Below are 21,035 nucleotides of genomic sequence, written 5' to 3' on the forward strand. Positions count from 1 at the left end.
CCAGCTACCGAACCTCTCCGCGGATTCCAACTTGATCGATTGGTGGCTCTCTATTCGTGCCAATATGACCAGCGTCAAAGCTAAAGGCCTAGATTCTACTGTCATGCTGGTCTACTGGCAGTTATGGAAAGAAAGGAACGGCCGGGCCTTTGCCACTACCGTTGCTAGAACGCCGCAACAACTCCTGCAGCTCATTGCCGAAGAAGCGTCGCTTTGGACTCAGAGTGGTGCCCGAACATGGAAGCCTTTGGTTGGAAGCCCCCTGACCTCTAGCTAGCGTTACGACTCTTATGTCTTAAATTCAGCTCCTAGACACCCCCTTTAGCATATGTAATCCCTGTCTATTTCCAATACCGTGTGCGAGTGCCCGGTTAACGGCCCGCGTTGTACAAACTTTGTATTAACTTCCTCTTAATTGAATGATGCGCAGCTCTTTTGCGTATTCTAGAAAAAAAGTAAAATTATAGATATTGATAATTTTAGAATGAGGCATGAGCTTCCCTTGAGAAAATCGTTAACTATTAGAGTGCAGTTGTGAATAGTTGAGGGCAAAATCACAAAATTAAAAATATAAGGGTAAAAACACAATTGCACTTCAAAGTAGGGGAAGATAAAAAAAACCTTGTATTTTTAGTATTTATATGCATCAATCCATTTAGTGTGCAAATTAGGGAATATGTAGATTACATAAATGAGACAAAGCAAGCTTTTTTTTACCCTTGCGTGCATAAGAATCTGAGATGTGAAGAGAGACACCAGTGCTGAGAGATTTTTGTTATGCACATACCAGGTGACTGCGTAACAAAATTGCAAATGAGCGGCATCAGGAAAACACCACTGACAAGCTTCCACGTTGTTGCAACCGCCATTGAACCAGTGTACAGTACAGGCGAGAACTGTAGTGGATTCCTTACGATGTTCAGCTACGACTCTACGAAGCAGAGGACCACTATATGGAAACATACTGTGCAAAGAAAGTTCGTTGGTTCATGAATCTCACTCATATGTTCTTCGATCAGTTTGTGAAAAACAACTGCAAGCAAAATCAATGACGAAAGCATGAAACAGTAGCAGTTTTTTTTCTAACAAAAACAATAGCAGGTTTCTGCTGGCTACTTCCAAACTTACTGTGAATAATCAACTTTAGGGTTTGCTTGAATGTATGATCCTTCTAAACTAATCACCTTCCTGTTGTGAGGTTAGCCTGAAGAATCACCTATCTCGTAAGGATAAAAACAATCAGTGCTATATCAGAAGAGGTTCTAAAACGAAATTTTAGAAAAGCCTCTTTTGAAGAGTCCTTTATCTTCCTTTTTGGAGGCTTCCAATCACCATGATCGTCATGCTTGGATTAACGCATGTCCATCACTTGATAAAACATTAGGTTTTCAAGCATTTTGTCATCAATCACACAAAACCCACTTCGGGAGGTCATGTGCACTTTCACTCACCTTCGCCGGTGAGGTCCCCGCTGGTGCTTCTTTTGTTGGAGCTGCTCAGGTACGGAGTAAAATAAATTCCCTACCCCGCTAGCCCAATCTGTTTGTCTCCACCGTGTTCTTGGTGGAACTCGTCCCTATCACCTAAAATCATGCCAGAGCCTAGGTGGATTCGTTCGATCCTTTGGCTTCTTAGGCAATTTCATCTGTTTGCACTTCAGATCAGGTCTCCCTCAGTCCGTCGGTGTCTCCGTTGCTTCCGAGTAGCTTCGGTCATGCCTCCGCATTGCCCAACCTCCTATTGCAGAGACTTGTGTGTCTCCCTCTTCTGGTCCTTGCGGGCCTCCATTGCCCGTTGTGCTATGAGCCTTCCACGACTCTGATTAAGTTGTCTCCTTCCCATCGGTGTTGTCTTCATCCTCGTCTTTGGGTCGCCGGCAACGTTCTTCACTGACGGCTTCTTCATCCACTTCAATCCTCCTTGTGAGGACTCTTCACATCGGCCCCAAGCGTCTTCATAGGTCCATGGTGAGGCTGACACCTCCGGTGGCCCTCGCCGGCGAGCTTCTTGGCAGCCTCAGCGGCGACGTTGTCGGTTTGCTTCCATACTTTGTGGCCTATCTTGTTTGGGTCCAATCTGTAACTGGCTCCTCTTTGGAGAGCCTCTTTATAAGTGTGCTACTGCAATAATATATTTTCTCTGGTTTTTATAAAAATAAAGATAACAAAGATAAAAAAATTCACATTATTCGCCAACTACGCACCATGCAGAATGATGAGGGAAACAGGGATCGATGGATCCGTTTGCTGCTTTTTCAAAACAAAGTTAACTAGCTGAGTGGATTTCATTCTTGGGATCATATCAGACTTGTGATCTCATCTAAACAAAGTTGTGAACCGAAGAGTTGTAGATCTCGTCAAACTCTATCATCTTCATATGAATTTTATTTTCATCCGAGTTAATATAAAAAAGTTATGAATTTTTAAAGATGCGCTGCGTAGAGAAGGGACATACCACAGATTCAAATGGCTGTAAGGTATTGAATGGCTATATATGTATAAATTTGCAATTTTTTGTCACAACAATTATATTGTAAAAATCTGAAAATAAAAAAAATCCGGGTGCAACAGACGGATTTGAGGGCAACAAGGCCTGAGCCCAACAGCCTTCCAGACCTGTGAAAATGCGAGGCCACTCCAGGCCGGGCCTCTCGTCACATACCAGTAAGCTCGGCGTCAAGGTGCTCATCGTCTCAATTTGCATTTGGTGGTCTCCTAACATTTTATTCATTGTCACAAACGGCAAGCCTTCCTCTATCTTAGAAATTTGATTACTTTTTTTTATCTATAGAAACTAAAATTGTTGATTACCAAATTTATTGCTATCGCACGTAAATTTATATTAAAGGCAATCACATACAAAATTAGAGATCATAGATGATCTATACTTCAGACAGATCACGTGAGGCTGTTATGGTTGCCATTTGCCAAGCCATTCAAATTTCAACAACACTAATGCTGCTGGGTGAGCAAAGCATATCAATACAACTGCAAACGATGACACATGGATCAGGTTATCCGATGATTCAGATTGGCACTTGAGAACCAAGCATCAGATTGTCACTGGAGAACCAATCACACAAAACAGTTTGTCCATTGCCAGGACATCCTTTGGAATGGGTTTCAGGAATCAATACAGATGACTTGCAAACCACATCCAAACAAAATTTGAAAATATAATAAGCACATAGCAGGGCAGCATAACAGAGATTTGTGATCTTGTTATATCATCATTCAGGCCTATGTCAAAACTCATAACCAGTAAAAGGAACAACAATATTTCTCCCATAGATTCAAACCGGACAAATACAATAGCAAGATGCAACAGGTCTCCTTGAGCCTTCAAAACTGTGGTCACCTCCAAAAACAAGTCACAAGAAAGATGTGGACCTAAGCCGTTTTCTTAGATGATTTCTTGAAAGGTTTCTTCTGGGGCTTGAGCTTATCAGATTTCGAGGACATCTCTCTATCTTTCCTTCTTTGCTTTTCCTTCTTCACCTTGTACATTGTGATTGCCTGCTTACAAAAATGTTCACAGATGCTGTTAGCTCACTGAAACAGAACAAGCAGTGCCAATGATGGTGGGCAAAACACAATTTAATGTACTCCATTGAATCCTGGAACTTGCCTTGCCAACATCAAGCTGTTCAGAGTTTCTGGCAAGTAGAGACTCCAGGATTTTGTCATTCTGCTGTTTCCCCAGGTTGCCCATTCCCTTCCCTTCAGCAACTGGGAGAAACTGCAGAAACGACATGATTCAGCTAGTGCACAAATTCAGCCTACAAAGGCAGACTCAGAAATCAAAGCCATTAAGATATAAAAACCTTTCTATGTTTGCCAGGATGCTTTGGAGGTTTCGCGCCAGGCAACTTCTCATCAAACTTCCCACCACTTGCTGTTGCGGATCCCATGCCAGCAACATTCTCAAGATCCTCTTTTCTAGATTTTTTCGGAAGATCAGCTTCAGTTCCTGTGATGGGCAAGGACTTTGCAGCAAGTTGTATATGACTGCACACAAAATATATTGGAGAGCTGTTAGATGACTATACTGCATAATTCTCAAGGTTCCTTACTGGTACAAAAAGGAATTCATAGGAGGGAGGGGTAAGCAGTAGGTGAGTGAAGGATTACAACCTTGGCAAAGCACCAACTTTTGCAGCTTTCTTTAAGTTCTCTAGTCTGTTTTTTCCTTGCTTTTCTACCCGCTTCTTCTTTTGCTTTCTTTGTGCAAAAGGATCAACTCCAGGCTCTGTAACAAATGAAATTGTCGATTAAAAGGGTATATCAGATTGACCAACCAGGTTTACGATACATGCACATCTAGAAAAAGAATCATTAATAATAAGAAAATGTTTGTCAGATTTAGGTCCTAAACTATGAAATGACTGCATATCAAAAATAAGTGGGGGTAAAGCACTGCATATGAAAAATACTGGAAAATTTGCTGGACGGAGTCAACCAACATAAGCAGATGAATATGATAGCTGCAATACTGGATCAGGGAGAGACACCAGTCAGCACAACAGTCAACAGGATTGTTGGCAAAAGGTTCATGAAGACAAATTACTAACCATCAGTGGATTTAGCTTCAATAATCGGAACCGATATGGGGATTGTGAGACCAAGGAGCTTGACTTTCCATCCCAAATGGTAACTGTATTGAAGCCTGCCAATATGATCAAAAGCTAACTTATCATCATCTTCAGATTCAACATCTTCAGGATAGCACCAGCGTGGCTTGGGCACAAGCCACCTGCAATTCATTTCAATGAAATAATTTATACATCCAAAACTTAACTTCAGCCTAATAAATACCAACATGGATCGGAATACCAACCTGTTAACCTTATTTTTGACATCTCTTGGCATTTTCCAGAAACACGCACCAGAGGCATTGCCAATATCACCACCAGATTCACTGTCAGATTATGCTTCAGCAAGCTTCTTAAAATGCTCCAAAAAAGAACAATGCTAGAATACTGACATGAACAATGCTAATACCTTTTTGTCTCAAACGATGCTAGAATCTTGCAGATCACTTCCCATAACAGGAAAGGAGTTCCAATTCTTGTGTCATAGAAGTTCATGCCAACAACATAGCCATCAAGATTAACAAGAGGGCCTCCAATCCCAGCCTAGCAAGTTAACATAAATAAGTTGTGATTTCTATTCAAAACATTGCTAGCTAATTCATTCCAATGCAACTATATGCTTCCTTTGTTCAGAAACACAAAGCAGAGTCTGTCCAATTTCAAGCTTTGACAATTGATTAATCCAATATTATCTAGGTTTCATCAAATGATACCGTTAGATTCATATTCCAAAGTACTTTACCATGACTATATTTTAATTGTAAGCAAAATAATGACGGGAATTTACAGTCAAAGCTCTCTTTTAGACAGTCAAATTACACCTAATAGAAGAAAACAGAATTATTACCTTAGTGATTTTACATGTGGAACGTGTGAGGAACTCACAGTCAAGTGTGCCTGTCCAAGGAACTAGACGACCACTAGTAGCCATTAATGTGCCTGATTTGAAGCAACGCCCTACAGCCGCTACTCTAGAACTTGACTCCCAATCAAAGCTCGTATTTAATGGACGAAGAGCACGGTACTTGACACTGACTAGAGCAATGTCGTAATGTAGATTGCAATGCTCTAACTTCGCTTCTTTGCATTGGTTGTTAAGCAACACTTCAATCTGCAAATAATACAGTGATCAGACTTAAACAACACCTTAGAAGAACATCAGACACAAAACAATGAACACCAACCCTCAAGTTTTCATCAATCTTGTTCTCATTGCCAGAATCTCTAACCAAGCTTGCTGATGTCAAAATCATCTTAGATCCATTCCATTCAATAAAAAAACCTGTGCATGCAAAAAACCTTTTTTCTCCTGCATGCCATGATTCTGGTTACCTGCTAGTTGTAATTGAAACAAAGATGAAATAGTAAATGTCACATTGTTGTAAACTCACCATTGAATGAAGCCAGTGCGACAACATTGCGATTTAGGATAGAAGCCCTTTTGCTGAATTTTCTCCAGACACCTTCACCATGTATGTCGCCAAAAGGGTCTTCAAAAGAATTAACCAAGATCATGCCAGCTGGATAAATACATTGTACAATAAGTTGTTAGTGGTACATGAGAGCTGTAAAAGATCAGCAAATTTTAGAAGCACTGACTCACCTCCTAACATGGAGGATGGTAACTTAGGGTAACCCATGGAGTCTAGATCTAACTGTTCCTGGTTGAGAAAATCTCCATGTACTGGTGCAACAAGGTCAAGTGATCAGCACTGACATATACTAATACTATACACAGAAAGTAAATTCGCATAAACTCTGCGCATAACAATAGCATGTAACATTAGTTATATCATGATAACAGCCTGAGCAACAATTAGCATTAGAAGTCAGCGTGCATGAACATACCCATAGTGTACATATGTTAACTAATAAGATCCAACAATATGAGAGTACAAGTGAAAGGGCCGGACTAGTTGATGTACAAATGTAAACGCTAAACTTGCACTGCTTCTAAATAGGTACCATTACAAACTGCAACAATTTGCATAATAATACGATGTTAAGCAGTTTTGAGGAGTGCCTGTGTGCTCACCTTCTGGATGGCTGTTAGATTTCTCACCTATGGATGCTCCAGGCCTGCAGAACATAAAAATGACTAGTTGACTACTAATCAAAAAGTAAAATGGATCAAACCAGTGCACTTATACACCAAATGGTGCCAGAAACTATGTGGGTAGAATCATAGGCAAGGAACAAGATAGAGAAATGAGGAGAAGTCGTGCGGAAAATGTTTCATGAAAACATGATCATAATGCACTTTCCAACAAGATTAACATACAGTTTTCAACATTGGCACAAGAAATAAGACAAACATAGTACAGGACAACTGTGAATCTGTGATACATGCCAGAGGTCAGTAAATATTTTGATTGGTAAACACTGAGGACTGCAAAGCGCAGATGGCAAATAGGCATAGGCTAAGGAATAGCAGCAAACAATGTACGAAATAGCGGGCTATAGCGGTGCTATAGCGTTTGATGCTAACTGCCACTACAACAGTGTTGTACTAATTAGCGGGCTATAGCGGAGCTATAGCGGTTAAGCACAGCTCTACGCTAAATCTCATAGCCCGCTATTTTGTACATTGGCAGCAAATGATCTAGATTATTGCATACATATGTTGTTTGGCACGCAAAAGGGCTTACCTTATAAGCTCTTTTAGGAGAAGAGCTAAGGTAGAATAGAGTAGGTAAACTAATAAACGGCATGCATTAAATAGACATACCTGTGAACCTTCATTTTTTTTGATTGTGCAAGACCAGTCTTCTTTTGCACGAATGTCAAGTAATGCTTGAGAGTTGTGCCCCATGGTAGAAAAATGGCTCTTCTATTGGTCAAAAAAAGGTTCATGCCAACCATATCCCCATCAACAGAAAGAAGCGGCCCACCTTCCCAAGGCTAATAAATAAAACAAGCAACACGGGTTACATTTGAACAAAATGAAGTTGTACAGAGAGTTAAATATAAACAAGAAATCATTTTTGTTGCCTCCATGCATAACAGAAAAATAGAATGAAATGCTCATATCATCATGCAAGTGTACCTTTGAGATTTTACAATAAAGATCTCTATCACCCTCAGATACCCTTGAATCGCCATTCAACTCCACAGTCTCGACCATTATTTCGCCAGAGGTGTCACGCCCTACAGCTAATACCTCACCATGGGGCAGACTTTCCAGTGCACTTTGGAAAGATCCAACCTGAACATCACGGACATTATAGACTTCAACAACAGCAAAGTCATTATCCAAATCATATTCAGCCATATACCCATCATACAGTTTGGTGCCGTCAAGGCACACTTGAATCTAAGAAATGACAAAGCAAGAAATGAGCACACAATGATCAGAAGTAAACAAATTAGTAAAGGATGACTGTCACCACCAACCTTTAAGTCATCATGGTGTTTGGTCGTAGCATTAAGAGCTCTAACCAGAGTTGCAGTAGTCAAAAACTTTGTAAAAAACTGGTGTTCCATAGCTATGCCTGAGCATGAAAATAAGATTCTATCTCCTACAGAAGATCGCAAGTTAAATCATTTATAACTGGTGGCATTTCAATATATACTTGTTAGAAAACTGAGAAGACTAAGCGTATGTAATCACCATTGAACAAAATAATAGAAGCAACACTTTTAGACAAATATGATTTCAGCCCATCACTGAGCCCAGTCCAAACATCTTGCTTAGAGTCCCAAAGGAGGTCACCTAGTTGAAGAAAATAAAACATAAAGCAGCTGTGAATAATCATATAAACTGTGAAAACGCCGGGGGTGTAGCAGAAAAGAGGAAAAGATCTAGCAGACCTGAGATCCACTCATTCTTGAAGGCTCTACTATTCTTATGAAAGCTTCTAGGGAGATCACCACCGCCCCTCTTAGCTTTCCGCATATTTTTCAAGCCTGAAGCAGAACTTTCTTTTAGAAATAAAAACAAAGGGGCAAAATGTGGGGTCATAAGCAGTGAAGCAACAATATAAAACTATAACCGAGCAACTAATCAGGAACGCGAATAATGGCATTATGTCAGGGTTGCTGATCCTTGGTTGCCTGAAACACCAAGAAGGTAGCCAAAAAGCATAATTTCTTAGCAGTAGCAGAGCTTGCATCTAAATTGCGCATGGCCAACAAGTAGATAGATTGATTGTTCATAAATATTAGCTAGTTGTTACTGTATATGTCTTATGGAGTTTGCAAAAACTGTGCGTGTGACATGAAGTTCTGCCACTGTTAGCTCAACTCAACTATCAGCTATAGCATGGAGTGCTGACATGACAAGGACAGTGCAATGTCACACCTGATGTATAAGCCTATTCCTTAGGTTGTGTCCAACTGTATTTCAAGTGCCAAGTATGTTCCCCAAACATACATTTATGCTATCATCTTGGAGCAAAGGCTGTTACCACAAACACAACTGAAAGAAAAGAGCTCAATTAAGCCTCGTATTTTTTTTTGGGGTGCAGGTTAAGGTAGTGACTAGTCAAACCTAGCTTCACCTTCCAATTGGAAGGTATGTAACCTTCCAATTGGAAGGTATGTAACATGTTCTCTTCTACCACTTAGTCAGTCTAGACCAGGCATACAAAAGGCACCAAAGAAGCAGTCAAGTTCTTCATAATTAAAAAAAGGAACACTATGGAACTAATCTGAAACTGCACAATATTCCATGTTATACTTTAAGATAAGTTGGTGATATTTTTTCAGAATTCCATGTGCTGCTGTTACTCTAGTAGCGCTGCTCGTTGATTAGAAATCGTACTAGATTCTTTAAGGGGGTTTCTAAAGAAACACTGTATGCTTGAAGATCAATATCTTTTAGAATTATAACAGCAATATTGTACCACCCAATCAAGCGATCTCGTTGAAAGAAGTCGACCCGATGAAGTAAAGTTCCAATTAGATGACGCATGTAATCGGCTGGATGTACCAAGAAAAAACACCACTACACCCTCATACCACAAGAGGTGGGGCACAAAACTGGATTTCGGCATTCCCCTCTCCCACCGCAAGAATTTTTAGATCATATCTAGGGTTTAAGGTGCCTGAAGTCAAACGAGAGGGAGGGAAGGGATGAGGGTGATGCACGTACCTGGTGTCCGGCCTTAGAAGGCCTTAGAGGGCGCTCGCGGGCGAGGGGAGCAGGAGCGGCCGGCGGCGCTCGTGGGCGACGGGCGCGGACGGCCGCTCGCGGGAGACAGGGTGAGGGGGGCGAGGGGCGCGGGCGCCCGGCGCCCGGCAGCGCCGCGCCGCCGCGGAGGCGGACTCGGGGGTCGATCCGGCATTGGGGTTTGGGGTTGGGGGTGCGGCGCACTCGGGAGTCAAGATAGCAAAACGGGTAGAAAATACCCGCAACCCGCGGATATGAAACCCGATGGGCACGGATACGGGTCTAACTCTGTGCCCACGGGTACGGGCGCGGGCGTGATCCTAGACCCAATGGATATTTACTCACGGGCGTGAAAAAATAATATCCGTACCCGCAAACCGACCAGACCTGCTTCAATATCTGACGGGTGGCCCCAACCCTAATACCATGTATATAAATTCAGAGCCTAGGGTTTCATTTCTCCCTCTGTCCGCCGCACCAACTCACTCCTAGCCTTCCCTCGTGAGTCCGTGACCCCGTCCCTTATCTCCCTCCGTCCGACTCCCGATCCAGCGCCGCCCTTTACCGCCGCGGTGCCGCCCCTTCTCGCCGCCGGCCGACCCCGGAGGCTCGAATCCGCTGCCATCTCCCCCATCCCGACTCTCGAGTCCCGAATCCCGACCCCGACACCAAGTGCCGCCGCCCGCTAGCGCCGCCCCTTCCTATCACCGGCCGCCCCCGGAGGACCGGATCTGTCATCCGCCCATCGCCCCGTCCGCCAGTGCCCCGTCCGCCGATCACTGATAATAGGTTGCTATGTGGGCACACAGGCATGCCCGCGGGCATGTGCTATCCGCGGATAGCGGGCACGGGTGCGGTTTTCTGCCCGTGGCGGATAACGGGCGCGGGCGTGATTTTTTGCTCGTGGGTATGGATACCTGGAGCTTGTATCTGCGCGGATTTTGCACATTGCCATCTCTACTCGAGAAAGGGGGACGAGTCTGAGAGTGGGAGACGCGAACACCCCTTGGCTGGATAAGCCATCGCACAACCTATGAGCCCTTCTTACCCTTTTGGTAAGACTATCACAAACTAAAGTCTCTAATTAATTACCTAAGATCAGAGCCATGTAATTCTTGCGGTTGTACTATTTCCTGAGTGGTCGCTTCATGTTCTGATTAACAGATATAATCTTGTAATTAAATCAACACAGAGGAACATAGAGTGAATAATTTATTCATGTTGTTTAGTTACCGTTGAGCAAACTAAGCATCATCTACTATCAAGTTTAATTAAACAACCCGGCTGCAAGGTATGATCAAAAGAAACTAGGCATCGTCCTTAATAGGAACCCATCTATTAATGCAAGCGATAAATAAATATTGTGAATCAATTTCATGTCATTTAGGTGTAAACGGGAACGATCAACGACACTTGCCTTCCTCAAAGCCCTACTGCTGCCCAGAGTCTTCAGTCTTCTGCTTGTTCAGATTCCTCGAACTACGCTCCTTCTACACGCGTCACACGAGCACATACAAAGTAAAAAAATATATAAAATGAGAAAACAATACACCAATCAATATAAATAAAAGAAAAAAATCTTACAAAACTATTCTACGCGTCGAAACGAACTCGTGGACATAAAGAACACTAAAAACGGAGCTATGATGCAAAAGACACGCTTAAAACAAGCTATAGGGGTCTATCTGCGAGAAAACTAGACTTTCAGGAACCTCACAGCAAGAAATCGAGGGCCTAAACGTAATTTCTCCGATAAACCGAAGGTTTAATGCGCAAAAGAGCAGCTCTGGACTGCGGATGCTATTGTGCTGAAGCCTAGGGGCCTTCGAGAAATAAACTAGGTCTTAATTGGAAGGATTCTTGAACTGCGGTGGGCTTCGCAGGGGTTTTATGAAAAAGTGGCACGGCTGACCGGTATTCACCCGGTTTGACTCGATCCCGGCCGATCTGAACCGTCGGATGTGGATCCGACGGCCGGCGGCAGCTACGCACGCTGCGCGGCGGCGGAGCATGGGCGAACGGCGGCGGTTCGCCGGTGAGCTCGCCGGCGATGCTCGAAAACGAGCTTCCGGTCACGGTTTCGCACGCGGATTCCTCCAGGGGTAGAGGATGGTGTGGCGAACCGGTTTAAAGTGTCGACGGTTGGGTTTTTGCGGCGGCGGTGGCGGAGCGAAGCCCGGCGGGAGACGGCGGCTCCGGCGAGCGTGGGCGTGCGGAAGAAGAGCACGGGGCGCACGGGAACTACTCCGGCGGATTCGTCGACTCCTGGCGGAGCTATGGGCGATGCTTCTGGCGACGAAGAGGCGTCGGCGGAGGAGATCAGCACGGCGGCGGCGCACGGAAGCTTGCGAGCGGCGGCGCTGTTCCGGGAAAGCGGAGGCTATGGTTTGCGAAGGGTAAAAAAAGGTGGCGGCGGCGGCGCCTTTTAAAGGGAGCCTCGGCGTGCGGGCCCGAGCCGGTTCGGGGTCGGACGGGGCGCGTCGCGTGCGCAACCCGGACTCAAGTCCGACGAGGAGCCGGGTGCGGCGCTGCGCGGAAGAAACGGAGGAGAAGCGGGCGGCCGGTTGGATGGAAGGGATGACGCGTGGACCCCACGCGTCAGCGAGTGGAAAAGGGTGTGCGGGCTGGGCCGGTTGGCGCGCTACTGGGCCGGAAGGGAGGGGGGTTTTGGGCCGGCGCAGCTGGGCCAACGCAGGGGGAGCAGAGCAGGCCGAGCGAGGTAAAGGAACAGGCGGCAGTCGGCCCGAAAAGAAGGGGAGAAAAGGAAACGGCCCAGAGAGAAGAAAAGAAAAAAAAAAAGAAAAAGGAAACTAGAGTTGAACTTCAAATTTGAATTTGAATTCAAACACAGATTTGAATTCAACACTCCAAAAGCAATGCATCAGCATGAATGCAACAATGAACTCCTAGGAAATTTAAATGCAACCTTATAGTCCTTAAACACACGCGATTAAATTCTAGCAAATTTTATTAACTTGCAAAACTTGAGATTTTTTTTTTGTGTTACACGCCGTGTATTCTAATCCATGTGAAGCCACCGAAACAAAAATGGAAACTAGGTTTAGAACCACCAGCTCTCAGGTATAGGCTTTCGTCAGGGCAAACGTGGTGAAAAAAGGATTTCGCTGACATTGGAAGCACACACTCCCGTCTACTGACTTGTTCATGAGTGGAATAGGCCATCACCGTGCCAGTATTCTAATCCATGTGAAGCCACCGAAGCAAAAGTGGAAACCAGATAGGCTTCTGTCAGGGCAAACGTGGTGAAAAGAGGATTTCACTGATATTGGAAGCACACACTCCCGTCTAGGGACTCGTTCAAGAGTGGAATAGGCCATCACCTCAGGGAAAACGTGGTGAAAAGAGGATTTCGCTGATATTGGAAGCACACACTACCGTCTAGGGACTCGTTCAAGAGTGGAATAGGCCATCACCACGCCAGTTTTCTAATCCATGTGAAGCCACCGAAGCAAAAATGGAAATCGGGTTTAGAACCACCAGCTCTCGTTTATAGGCTTCCGTCAGAGCAAACATGGTGAAAAAAGGATTTTGCTGATATTGGAAGCACACACTCCAGTCTACTGACTCGTTGATGAGTGGAATAGGCCATCACCGCACCAATATTCTAATCCATATTAAGCCACCGAAGCAAAAGTGGAAACCGGATTTAGAACTACCAGCTCTCGTTTATAGGATTCCATTTGGGCAAACGTGGTGAAAAAAGGATTTCGCTGATATTGGAAGCACACACTCCCGTCTACTGACTGGTTTCATGAGTGGAATAGGCTATCACCGCGCCAGTATTCTAATCCATGTGAAGCCACCGAAGCAAAAGTGGAAACCGGGTGTAGAACCACCAACTCTCGTTTATAAGCTTCCGTCAGGGCAAATGTGATGAAAAAAGGATTTCGCTGACATTGGAATCACACACTCCCGTCTATTGACTCGTTGACGAGTGGAATAGGCCATCACCGTGCCATTATTCTAATCCATGTTAAGCCACCAAAGTAAAAGTGGAAACTGGGTCTAGAACCACCAGATCTCGTTTATAGGCTTCCGTAAGGATAAACATGGTGAAAAAAGGATTCCGCTGATATTGAAAGCACACACTCCCATCTACTGACTCGTTCACAAGTGGAATAGGCCATCACCGCGCCATTATTCTAATCCATGTGAAGCCAGCGAAGAAAAAGTGGAAACCGGGTTTAGAACCACCATCTCTCGTGTGTAGGCTTCCATCAGGGTAAACGTGGTGAAAAAAGGATTTCGTTGACATTGGAAGCACACACTCCCGTCTACTGACTCGTTATCGTGTGGAATAGACCATCACCATGCCAGTATTCTAATCCATGTGAAGCCATCGAAGCAATTAGAACCACCAGCTCTCTTTTATAGGATTCCGTCAGGGCAACGTGGTCGGTGATGGTGCAGTGAATCAAGATAGCGCAGCAATGACCTGCTCCGTATGGTCATTGGATTGACACGAGCATCCATCTTCACCTCAGTGATGCTGGGTGTAGCCTAAAGAAAATGGAAAGAATGATTCATCAGAATGTAGCAAAACAAATTGCAAATTTGGCAAAAAGTTATGAAAATTTGACTGTTTGAGTATGATTATTACCTGGCGGAGACGGATCCTGTTGTATCTCTTGAGCACCTGGAGGAGTGTATCGTAGGAAGCTGCGGTAGTGTACATGCCAATGACTCCTGTTGCCTTGAGTATTGGCGAGCCTGACATGCCCTTCATGGAGACCATTTCCAGATGAAGATTGGAGATATTAACGTCCCCGTCTAAACCAGCGTCGTCTGTCTCACTTCACACAAAACAAACATATAGAGAACATAAGACCGGTAATTCAATCGGTACCATAGCGGTGGCCTTCTCGATAGGGTGCAGTTTGCTTCTTTCGGGTCCCTGTCAACGTAGGACCACGTCTGGAGGTTTTCAGCAACTATATGAGCGTGGTTGTTGGTGGGTGCCATGGTAACTTCGTTTATGCTGTCGTCGTCGCTTGAGGTGTGTTGAGTTCGGTGCATGTTGATGTCCCAATCCAATCGACCGATGATGTTGTTAGGTTGAGATGAGTGCGTGGGCGTGGTTCGGCATGTGTTGATGACCCAATCTAACCTGCTAGTGTTTTGTTGTTGTTGTTGTTTTCACCCAATTTGAGCTTCTTCTTCTTTTTAATATAATCGGCAACTCTCGTGCTTGATTCGTTTTAAAAAAAATCACCAAGAAACAATGTCGCATAAGACGAGATTGAAATAATAGTCAATACTTACACGACATTGCCCGGTGACAAATCAGGAATGCGCTTGCATGCCATTTCGACACCAGGGAACAGATCTTCTGGATTACCGTACCCGACCCTGATTATACCGTCCGCATTGAGGAATGCTGGTTCAAAGGTCAGGTGCAGCACGTTCCAGAGTCGAGGAACCCTCAGCACTACAACGTCCTACCATCGGTGCCGGTGGAGAACATATGCAGTTAGCTGTCGAACGCCGTTCAGAAGCATGCTCCGCACGTACAGTCTATCGCTGGGCGTCATATCTTGAATCACGTGGTTGGCTATGAGGACGATCGAGCCCCCGCCGTCGCTTCTGATCACGAAACCGGTTCCGAATCCGACATATTTGGTACGGACGGGATTGACGGTATGAATCCTGATCACAGAAGAAAACAGAAGTCAAAGACCGCTGGCCGATGTCAAAGTCAAAGTCAAAAATAGAAGGAGAGGAGCCGGGACGGTCGCGGATGTGGGTGTCCGAATGCGCGCGGCGGCGCGTTCCTGCCGGTGACCTTCTGGTCTCCGGTGCACACCTCCTCCTCCGTTGATGATCTTCTGGTCTCTAGTGCCCATCTGCCTCCTCCGCCTCTATGGCCACTCTCTGGGTGACTTCCTCCTACTCCTCCATGGATTTTTCGTCAGTGGACCTGCGTCCTGGCCTCCAATTTTCATCAAAGGTACGATCGCTCCTTGGATCGCAAGTGTCGGTTACCTCTTCTTCAGGATCCTTCTTTTGGCTTTTGGCAACCTTCACAAGATCAAAGATTAAGTTGACCGATGAGAATGTCAGCTTCCTATTGCAATCGGTCCTGGGAGGCTCTTCTTCTCACTCTCAAGTCTCTGAGCTGGAGGATTGGATTTTCAAATTTTGTGTTTCCTCCAAGGATGTTGGCCTTCTTGTTTATCAATTGGGTGTTTTTCAGTGTGGCATTTTTAAAGTGACTTTTCACCTTTGCAATGATCGGGGGATCTCTTTTGCAAGGAATGTCCTTTCATCAGCTCAAGGTATTTCCTCGGACTGGACAGCTGTGGTTCCAAAGAAATCTAGATTCACTGGCTTTCCTCCTTTGTCTGGGTCAAATTTAATCCCTATTGGATCTTCTTCGATGGCTGCTTCTTCTTGATTCACCCACAGAGGACAACATTCAGTGTTTGCACGCCTGGGACCAACCTGGATTAGGGAACAACGGCACATAGCGAAGAACACGGATTTTTCAAAATCCATCAATCCAGGCCTTGATTTGGGGCTCAATTTAGGAGTATCAATGCCAGCCTCTTCACAGAGCTCAGGGGGTGCAAGATTACCGCCGCAATCAAAGTCCATTTTGAGTGCTACGCCAAATTTGGTGGTGGGCCGGATGTCTTGCTCAAGGTGTTTTTCTAATAGACATTCACGGGCCGCATGTTACCGGTCTGTGAGATGCAATCTTTGTTTTCGTTTGGGCCATGTAGCCCATTCATGCAGATACCCACCACGCTTCCCTGGTCTCTCCGATGCTATGGATTTTTCTTCTCAGGTGCATTCAATCGATTGGGACAATGCTAATCCTCACATGTGGTTTCAATCTTCCTCGACCATGGCAAGTGGACCTTTGACAGAGAGGAGGCCAGTCATTGGAAGTTTCAAACATCTGGGTAAGTCCCTGCTAGGTGTAACTCACTTTACCCAAGAAATAACAGTTTTTTGGCAACTCTCTCCCTCAACCATACTCTCCGGCACTGTCGCTCCAACTTCCATGCTTCGCTCGCCGTCATCGCACCTGCCTAGTTCTTCTCCACCACAGGAACCTGGTAGCGGCGATCCACACCTCCCTACAGAAAATCTTCCGCTTGGCTGCTCCAAGCCTTACTGCCATTCCCTCTCCTCGGGCGATCCGGTATTGCGACAGGAGAAGTTGCTGGAGCATCCGCCTTTGCCTCTCATGGCGTACAGATTTGTGGATCCCACCCCTTTCCTTCCTCGAGGATGTCAGCGGCAGTTGGTGGGCTTCCGCAAGCCAATGTCCAGGGTTATTCTTGGAGGTCCTCGGAGGAATCAAAGTGATGTGGCAATAGCAACCATTGAGCCTCTTCCGCAACAGCAGGTATCATTTCAATCTATAAGGGAAATGCTGGATGATTTCTTGAGGAATCGCTGTCGTATGGGTGTTCACTCTATTCAACCATGTCCATATGGTCAAGCCTATGTTCGTTTTCATTTTGTTCATAAAAAAGATTTTCTGATTGGAGGTGGGCCCCATGAATATGGTCATTATAGAATCTCTTTTTCTGATCACAATAAGGGTTGGAACAATCGTCTTATCACTATGAATTGTGAAGTCTGGATCATGATTCTTGGGTTTAATATTGATTACTGGACAAAAGCAGATTTAGAGAAAGCTGTGGCTGAATTTGGGAGGCTCCTTGTTTGGGAAGAGGACCCAAATAACCTTGCTAGAATTGTTGCTAAAATTCGGGTTGTTGATTTATCTGAAATACCATGGTTTTTAGTCTGCTCAAAGGGGGAGGACTTTGAAGGGAATTCATGGACTGCTCAGTGTGAAATCTTACAGTACAGGATGTTAGGTGGGGGACCTGCTGATGAGGGACAGCCGCCAGATGATGTGGAGCCTACTTTATTTGATTTCTTTGGTTATGGTCAGCCCTCAGCTAATGCAGCCAATAATCCTAATGAGCCTAATCAGCTAGTTAATCAGGAGCAGGCTCCACAATGGGGTCTCTGGCCAGATGGGCCACAAGCAGAAGGGGATGGGCCTTTCATTGGTCCTCAAGAAGCCCATGAGGACCCAGATGTCCCTATTATTCAGGCACTTCCTGCACCCATTCTTGCCAACAATGCACCTGCTGATAATGCTCCAGGACTCCTTAATATTGATCTGAACATGGCTATTGATGATGATTTGGGGGGCATTGAGAATAATGATCAGCCAGATGATGATCTAGTGGAAGAACCCCATGCATACAATAATAATCAGGTTATTGAGGGCTCAGATAACTCTGATAATGAACTTGTCCCAATTCAGCAGGTGGCTGGACAGCTTGTACAAGTGGAGCCTGTACAAGTGGAAGTGTTTATTCCTCAGGTCAATGGTCAACCCATTCATATGGTGCAAGATGAGATAAATGAAAATGATCTCATGGAAATCAATCAGGATCAGGATGTTTACCAAGAGGAAGGACAAAATGATGTCATGCAGCTCAGAGGGAAAATCTATTTCAGTCTAAGCCAAGTACTGAATTTTATAGACAGTGGGCAAGAAATTTCTCTTCTGGGTCTAATGAACCCAAGGTAGAGATACCCATGTCCTGGGCATCCTTCTTTATGGCACAGCTGATAAACCCCAGTAATTTTGTGTGGGCCAAGGAGTTTTTATCTTCTCCAGCTCTAAAATGCCTTGAATATGACCAAGTTTTAAAATTCTCCATCCCACCCAAATGCCCCAACACAGAAGTGCCTGATTGCTCTGCTTCTATGACAGAGCACAAGACAGTGGATGATAAAGGAAAGGAAATTTTATTTGAAGGGATTGAAAAATCAAATCTAGCCAGTTCCTCGGCTACTCCACTAACCTTGGTGGATAAGTCTGCTGCAGTTTCTCCCAATACCACATAGTCTGCTTCTCCTGCTACGCCTGTTCAGGGGCTAATCAAGAAGGTGGCATCTTCTACAGGTCCATGGTCTAAGTCTTTGTTGCAGCAGGCCAATATGATGGCCAAGTTAACAAAGGATAAAGCAGGTACCACTCTGTCAGATGAAGACCTGAGGAGGAGTACAAGGACAGCAAATCACAACAAAGGCTTCAAAGGTTCTGGGTGCAAGGATAAGTGCTCAACCTCCTTTCTTATCCCAATCAGTAATTCGCAACCTTGGAGAAACCTTTTGCAGGATTGAACCCTCAAAGCTTTCAGTAGTTGGCCTCAATAAAAAGAAAAAGAATGTAGCCCCCCCTGTTGGAAGGAAGGCTCTGAAGAAAAAATCTGAGAAGAGCAAAGAAGATGATGATGCCACAAAAGATCAGAAGAAGAAGCCCAAAAAATAGTGCTTTTCAACAGATGGCTAAGTGTTTCATTTTGTTAGGAAGAAACAAACTTCATATACTATGTTATTTGTGGTGGAACCATTTGTTACTGGTCCAATTTCACTTTTGTGTCCTTGTACTGATGATACCTTTTCAGTACTGTGGATGTTACTCTTTCTCTATATATATTGATGAACTCTTCTCATAACAAACGAGATTGCAAGATTTTGTGCTGGAATGTAAGGGGTATAAATTCAGACAAGAAATGGTATTCGGTTAAAGACAAAATTTCTGACAGTAACTGTGATATCATTTGCATCCAAGAAACAAAGAGGGAAGCACTAGATTTGTTATTTATTAAAAAGTTCTGTCCCCAATCCTTTGATAGGTATGAGTTTTTACCGTCACAAGGGACCTCTGGTGGGATTGCAATAATCTGGAAATCATCTGTGTTCTATGGGGAATTAATTTTCATGAATCAGTTTGCTATCTCAGTTAAGCTTATTTCACACCTTACTGATTGGGAATGGGTTCTCACAAACATTTATGGTCCTTGTACTGGGGAAGGGAAAATAGCCTTCATTCAATGGTTCAAACACATCCAAATGCCTGATGACTATGACTGGTTAGTAGTGGGCGACTTCAATCTCATTCGGGATCCATCTAATAGAAATAAACCAGGTGGTAATTACAGCGACATGTTCATGTTCAATGATGCCATTAACACTTTGGGTTTAGTGGAAATTCCACTAAAATCCAAACAATACACTTGGACCAACAAGCACCAAGTACCTCTGTTGGAGCGTCTAGACTGGTTCTTTACTTCTGCTTCTTGGACTCTTAGTCACCCAAACACAACAGCCTATTCCTTGGTGATGGAAACGTCAGATCATTCACCTTGTGTCATCCATGTCAGGACAGATATTCCAAAGGGCAAGATTTTCAGGTTTGAGAATTATTGGCTGAAACATGATCAATTCATGGATGTTGTCTCACATGGTTGGTCAGTCCCGGTTCAAGAATCTGATAAGGCTAAAGCTATCACCCAAAAATTCAAGAACCTCAGAAGGGTTCTAAGAACATGGAATTCTCAACTGTCAAGCCTCAAGGGTCTAATCTCAAATGTGAAGTTGTCCTTATTTTTTATGGAATTAATTGAAGAATACAGGGATTTAACCCTCATGGAATGGAATTTTAAAGTCCTTTTATAGGAACAGTTGCAAGCCCTTCTGAAACAGAAAAATATATACTGGAAACAGAGAGGATCCATTAAGTGGGTAAAGTTTGGGGATGAGCCAACAAAATTCTTTCATGCAAATGCAACCATCAAGCATAGAAAAAGCTATATTAGATCCCTAGAGGACACATCTAGAACTCCTCAGTACCATCATCAAGTGAAGGAGTCAATTTTATGGGAAGCTTTTAAGGAAAGATTGGGTACCTCTGAGTATAGCTCCATGACCTTTGCCCTGCAAGAGCTCATACAACCTTCTGCCAACTTAAGCCATCTTGAGGAACCTTTTTCACATGAAGAGATCGACTCTGTAATTAATAACCTACCAAATGACAAGGCACCTGGTCCGGATGGGTTTAATACCAATTTCATAAAGAGCTGTTGGCACATAATAAAACAGGATTTCTATTCTCTGTGTGAAGAATTTCATTCCGGCAATGTCTGCTTACGAAGTATAAATGGATCATATATCACACTAATTGCTAAAATTGATGGGGCATCAAAAGTCACAGATTACAGGCCAATTTCTCTCCTAAACACATCCATGAAGATTATAACAAAGCTTTTGGCCAACAGGCTACAAAAGGTATTGCAATCACTTATTCATGCAAATCAATATGGTTTCATTAAATCAAGAACCATACAAGACTGCTTAGCCTGGGCTTTTGAGTACCTTCATTTATGCCACAAATCCAGAAAAGAGATAATCATACTTAAGCTTGACTTTGAGAAGGCCTTTGACAAAATTGAACACAAAGCTATGCTGTCAATCATGCAACACAAAGGTTTT

The 21,035-nt window shown here is 44.1% G+C and overlaps 1 protein-coding gene across 4 annotated transcripts; it reads right to left on the reverse strand.

The window, feature by feature from the left end:
- Window positions 1-3,155: 3,155 nt before the first annotated feature.
- Window positions 3,156-9,855, reverse strand: LOC117833489 (uncharacterized). Of its 4 annotated transcripts, none has more exons than XM_034713001.2 (18): window positions 9,684-9,855; window positions 8,402-8,497; window positions 8,202-8,303; window positions 7,985-8,109; window positions 7,638-7,904; window positions 7,320-7,492; window positions 6,627-6,670; window positions 6,195-6,275; window positions 5,983-6,081; window positions 5,776-5,900; window positions 5,439-5,702; window positions 5,001-5,134; window positions 4,837-4,917; window positions 4,571-4,752; window positions 4,134-4,248; window positions 3,824-4,007; window positions 3,628-3,738; window positions 3,156-3,515 (listed from the first exon to the last, which is right to left on the reverse strand). In XM_034713001.2, the coding sequence occupies exons 2-18, from the start codon at window positions 8,484-8,486 to the stop codon at window positions 3,390-3,392; spliced, it is 2,298 nt and encodes a 765-aa protein (XP_034568892.1). In that variant the 5' UTR covers window positions 8,487-8,497; window positions 9,684-9,855; the 3' UTR covers window positions 3,156-3,389. The 4 variants fall into 4 exon arrangements, with proteins under 4 accessions (XP_034568892.1, XP_034568893.1, XP_034568891.1 ...); XM_034713002.2 differs by having other exon boundaries at window positions 4,571-4,665; window positions 5,983-6,111; window positions 9,684-9,854; XM_034713000.2 differs by having other exon boundaries at window positions 5,983-6,111; window positions 9,684-9,853.
- Between the last annotated feature and the right edge of the window lie 11,180 nt (window positions 9,856-21,035).

The sequence above is a fragment of the Setaria viridis genome, chromosome 8, assembly GCF_005286985.2.
Source record: "Setaria viridis chromosome 8, Setaria_viridis_v4.0, whole genome shotgun sequence".
Taxonomy (NCBI): domain Eukaryota; kingdom Viridiplantae; phylum Streptophyta; class Magnoliopsida; order Poales; family Poaceae; genus Setaria; species Setaria viridis.